Source organism: Dasypus novemcinctus, chromosome 13 (assembly GCF_030445035.2).
Source record: "Dasypus novemcinctus isolate mDasNov1 chromosome 13, mDasNov1.1.hap2, whole genome shotgun sequence".
Classification (NCBI taxonomy): domain Eukaryota; kingdom Metazoa; phylum Chordata; class Mammalia; order Cingulata; family Dasypodidae; genus Dasypus; species Dasypus novemcinctus.
In genome coordinates, this window is record NC_080685.1 from 80,797,983 (window position 1) to 80,803,982 (window position 6,000).

General features: G+C 33.0%; 1 protein-coding gene across 1 annotated transcript in view; it reads left to right on the top strand.

Moving 5' to 3' along the window:
* The window catches only part of LOC101431379 (complement factor H-like), a 74,178-nt gene extending 72,652 nt beyond the window's left edge, over positions 1 to 1,526 (top strand). The window contains exons 21-22 of the mRNA XM_004476364.5: positions 412 to 594; positions 1,115 to 1,526. Of these exons, the coding sequence (XP_004476421.3) occupies positions 412 to 594; positions 1,115 to 1,311 (380 nt within the window). The 3' untranslated portion in view covers positions 1,312 to 1,526. The remainder of the gene's footprint in view (positions 1 to 411; positions 595 to 1,114) is intronic.
* Positions 1,527 to 6,000: the final 4,474 nt, after the last annotated feature.

The window sequence follows — 6,000 nt, forward strand, 5'->3', positions numbered from 1 at the left end:
ATTCATTGAAAATTTTCAATAACTTGATGCCTCTTAAGTAATAAAAATGAAAGTCAAGAAAAATATCTACAGACCCAAAGGAAACTAAAGTATGTTATCTGAAACAAGAACTTTTGCCTGCTTATCTTAGTTATCCTATATTAAATATTGAATCATAGAAAAAGAACAACATTTAATATTGGAATATTACAAAGCAAATATATAAATACTTAGCATGTGATTTAGTGTGGGGTGAAAGGACAGGCTTAGAAGTGGTAAAATTCTCACTATATTTGATAAGAATTTCTTTAGTAAAACATTTTATCTTTAAGAAATCATCAATGCCTTGATATCATATATTGTGCTCTAGTTTTATTGGCCTTAATTTAACCTGTAAGTTGATGTGGTCTCTCAATAAATAACATTTTGTAGATCCCAAGGCAAAATGTGGGATTCCTCCAGGTATAGACAACGGAGATTTGGTCACATTTCCACGAGCAGAATATGCTTCAGGAACGTCTCTGGAGTATGAATGCAAGTCCTACTACGAACTTCAGGGCAACCCACATGTAACATGTAGGAATGGGCAGTGGTCAGAACCACCAAAGTGCTTGGGTAAGTACTTCAATATTCCATGGTTCCTGGAAAATTATAGTGAAAAGATAATTTTTTGTGTTTCTGACAATTTATTGGATTAACAAATAACTAATCTGTTTAGTGCTTGACTGCCAAACACAAATATGTGTGAAGACCAAGATTAGGAAATTATTATTCAAATATTGCAGTCATGGAAGGTATATAAATTCAAGATGCTTGAGTTGATAATTCACATAATGAATCTTTGATAGTAAAATTATTATCACCCCTTAAATGTAACACTTGTTTATTATCACCCCTTAAATGTAACACTTATTTATTATCACCCCTTAAATGTAACACTTATATTTTCACATTTAAAAATCTACATTACACTTTTTTTCATAGAGATGGTTTAAAGTATGTTTTGAGAAAGCGTTCCTGAGTCAGTATTAAATATACTATTGAAAACCTAGAGGTATATGGAAAGAGGTTTTGTGTCAATAAAAACAAAAAGAGGTTTTGTGTTAATATTTATGTTCATTTTTTCTCCTTACAGAGGCATGTGTGATCTCACAGGAGAGCATGAATGAACATAACATAGAGTTAAAATGGAAATATGACCACAAATTATATTCCAAAACAGAGGATTATATTGAATTCAAGTGTAAACGTGGATATCGTCCAAGGACATCACACGAGTCTTTTCGAACAAAGTGTCAGGAAGGGATAGTGGTATATCCCACTTGTGTATAAAATTTGGTATCTGTATTCAAGTAATTAAAATAAATGCATTTATTCTGAATTTTGCATTATTAATCCTATTCATCTCCATTTTATTTCCCACATGTTAATTCATTTTTATTCATGTCAGAATTTGTGTTAAATATTAATTGGATGATGTAATTGTATTTGGAAACACCTCTGCCTCCCTGATTAAATATACCACATTAAAATTTTGTGAACAATAATGCCGTCTGTTCTAATTGTAAAATATCTGTTGTAAGAAATTAGGTGCAGTCACTTCAAAGCTTGCTTCTGTTCAGCACTCTGCTGAAACTCTCAAAGCTTTCTCCAAAACTTATGAGGCTTTCTGAGACTCTGTATTTCAGAAAGAATGGAAAATATAGCTTGGCCTTCACCTCAAAATCACATTACTTCTTATGTATGTAAAGTCAACTAAGTTATACCTTATGAAAGAACTGGTATCTATAGTTATTTATCAGTTCCTAGTATAAGCGTTCTTATATTTCAAAAGATAAATATAACAAATATGATGAAATGTATGATCCTTTCCGTGATGTCTAGCATACTCCAGGATCCAAACAAATCATAGAGAGGAATAGTACCAGTTGGGTATATAACCATTGTAACCCAGTCTTAAAAAGTGATACATATTCAATACCAGGTATAATCAAAGACACAGATGTGATTCCTTGATTACAGAATTAGTGTTTGTAGAAATAATATTAACATAAAATTCAATAAAATATTCAATTGACTGTATCTAGGTTAGAAATAATAGGGGTGAGTGTTGGTGCTTATTACATATGTATGTGTACACTCAAATTTTTCTATCTTTAACCACTGATTACCAAGAATGTGCTATTTAAATATAAAGATGGCTGGAAAGCTAAGTAATACATGTGGATAAGAAAGAGCAGCTTGTTTGTAATGATCTTGAGATGTATAACATATTCATGATATATTCAGTAAAGAAGGTTATTCAGTAAAGAAGATTATTCAACAACAAAATTCTAAATTTAAATTTTTGTATCCAACATTTCAAACAGGAGTAATGAATTAAATCATTCAGAAATATTTTAGAAACATGTTCATATATTTTGTAGAAATATTTTAATTTCTACAAAACATAAACCTTTAAAGATGAACCTGATCTGATTGCTTGAATTTCAAAGCTATCTCTGGGAACTACAGCACTAATGGAGTTGGACTGAGGAACTCACCCCATAAAACAGCTCACCTGACTAGGAAGAAGCAAGTAGGGAGTTCATCTCCGTTTCTTACTCCTGCCCACTCCCAGAGACTCAGAAACTCCAAGCAGAACAATATTTTAGTGCAAGAACACTTTGTTGGTGATTTTGTACATTTAATTTTGTGTCACTGCTAAGATACACAGATGATTCAAATGAGCCAGATGCCATCCCTGAACAGTTACATCTCCTTTGCCACAAAAAACACATAATTTTGAGGTGGTCCTTTGGCATAAAGTGAGTGGACAGTTTCCCACCAACCATTTACTATTATTATTGTTAGACACAGTAGTCTCTCACAGTCATGAGGTTTACACAGCAGCAGAGGGAAAATTCTATTTTGATGATAAACCTGGAAGATAGGTTTTTTCCTAACCTGTAAATGTACAGATCTCTTAGAATAACAATATAATAAACACTGGTAGAGAAAAATCTAGATTCGACCATTATTAAAATTTATCAAAGACATTTTCTGTAGTAATCTGACCCTCTATAAATGTCTCTATTTGTGTGTGTGTGTTGGGGGGAGGAGTTAATCATGAGAAAATAATTTGCTTACTTTATAAAATTCTCCTCTGGATTCTTAAAAATGCGTCTCTAACAAACAAGTATATCTGCATGTATAAAAAGATATCATTTTCACCTATGAAATTTGTTGGCAATTCTTTGATATCACCTCCTAATCATCCCTTATTGTTGTTATTTAAATAAAAAACTAATCAATGTTCATTCATTCCAAATGACTGCCTAGGGTTTTCACTTTCTTTTAAAAGACTATGTCACCCTTATGTTATTTGCTTTTGATTTTCAAAATTAGCAAGATATATGTACAATTAAATGTAACCCTTTGTGTACATACAATTGCTCCCAAACCTTGCACCTAACGGATATAGAATGATGTATGCTGGCTGCCAATAATTATTTGGTGATGACTGCATATATAACTTTTAAATAAATTCTATTATTTTTCTGCATTTATTAGTCACTATTCTTGGACAAGATGAGAGTTTCCTACCAATTGTGTTTAAATTTAACTTTTACTGGAAACCTTTTTGTAAATCTTTATTTCAATGATAACTTTCTTTTGTGTTGGGCATATCACCAAGAATTTTTGAATTTTATTTATTTACTATCTCATAAGTAATTTTAATCACAATCTTTCTGGAACTGAAACTTTCTTATATTTGGTACAGATGTACCCCTCGCAGCTGGCTTCTGATGACTTTTCATGTATCTCCATGGACTTTGAGCTTTTTTTCTCTAGGTACCATAATACAATGGTCCAGTCCATAATGTCCTGCCCAATACCTATCCTTAGGCATCTTAGCAAGTTTCCCTGATTCTGTGCATTTGAGAATGTTATTTAGAACCAAAAATGTGTGTGCTATAATTGCTTGTTGAGAGTGTTAAACACTATTGAAAAGTCATTAATTCCAGGGTCTCCAGAAGGTCAAACATTTCAAATATAAATGAAATATAAAATTCATTAATTCCTTCTGAAATTCACAATTAAAATTTAATAATACAGTTTTTAAAAATAAACTTTTAATATATTTTATCTTTTCATTTTAGTTGTTCATTTTTCTTTTATAATAGTCTTGAGAGTGGTATCACAAGTAAAATGAAAGCATTATCATCTATGACAAAAATAGATAAAATTACAGCATTTGTTACCATGTAACCTAAAGGTGGGTCCAATTGATAATAATTACTATTTTCTCATGGATTTATACTGAGTTCCAATGATTAGTTTATGATAAAATCTGTTAAAGTTGTGCTTAGGTTCAAGAATCAGATTCTCTGTATTTAAAAATGTCATTCTAAACAACTCCAAAAAACTGTTACCACAAAAGCACATCTTATTTATTCATTTAACTGAAAAATAAAAATTTGAAAGCCACTTGCTCCCCCCAAAAACCAGGTAAATTTATTTTTAGGAGCGACTTTATTATTTCATTGATAAGGTTTCCCTTTATATGCTTTAGTTTGTGTTCAGAGTAAGTTTTGTTTTCTTTCCCCTTTTTAATTTTTAATTTTTTTATTTTTGAAAAAATTTGTTGAAGTATATCACTCATACATAAACATACATAAACAATAGTTGTATAATAACTATTGTGAACTTTCAAAACAGACATATATAACATCATACAGGACTCTCATAACACCCTACCACCAATAACTTGCATGGTAAGCTTTTTAACTAATGATTAGAGAGCATTGTCAAAGTATTACTACTAAACCAAATATTTTCCCCCCAATCAAATCCTATTATTATTATCTTTATACCATTTATATATGGACATACATAAACAATTAAATGTATAGTAAAAATCGTGAACTTACAAAGCAAACATGCATAACTTCATACAGGGGTCCCATACATCAATCCTCCACCAACACCTTGCATTGTCATGAGATGTTAGTTACAGATTATGAAAGAATATTTTCAAAATCTTACTACCAATCATAGCCCTTATCTTACATTTGGTGTGTGTTTTTCCCCCAATCCACCCTATCAATATTTTTAAAATATATTTTCTATGACAGAAGTTGTAAATTTACAAAACAAACATGCACCTGTGCAGAATTCCCAAACAATACCCCTCCATCAATACACCACCATATGGGGTATCATTTGCTACAGATGAAATATCATCTGATTGTTACCATGTCCATAGTGTACTTTTGGCTCACATTTTCCATACTGCTTCAGTATCAACACAGTACATCTTTTGCATAGAGGCAAGAATACTACATTATTACTACTAACCACAGTCCATAGATCCCTCCAGCTAATTTTTCCCATGATTCTCCACATTCCCAACACCCTGCAGTAGTGATAGACATTTGCTCTAGCTAACAAAGGACACTCTTTCATCTGTACCAACAACCACAATTCTCGTCCACTTCTTGGTTTACTGTGCTACCCAGTTCCTAGATTATTCTCTAGCATTCTGTCAATGGGCATTTATATAACTAGACTACCATTTTCAGTCACATCCCCATTTATAAACCAGCTGTTACTCACTGTGTGTTACAATCCACTCTATCCATGTCCACACTTTTACAGTAAAGCTAATTAAAACTTCTACTAGGGTGGCGGACTTGGCCCAGTGGATAGGGCATCCGTCTACCACATGGGAGGTCCACCATTCAAACCCCAGGCCTCCTTGACCCATGTGGAGCTGGCTCATGTGCAGTGTTGATGCACGCAAGGAGTGCTGTGTCACGCAGGGGTGTCCCCGCATAGGAGAGCCCCATGCGCAAAGAGTGCGCCCCATAAGGAAAGCTGCCCAGTGCAAAAGAAAGTGTAGCCTGCCCAGGAATGGTGCTGCACACACGGAGAGCTGACACAACAAGATGACACAATGAAAAGAAACACCGATTCCCATGCTGCTGACAACAGAAACACAAAGAAGATGGAGCAAATAGACACAGAGAACAGACAACG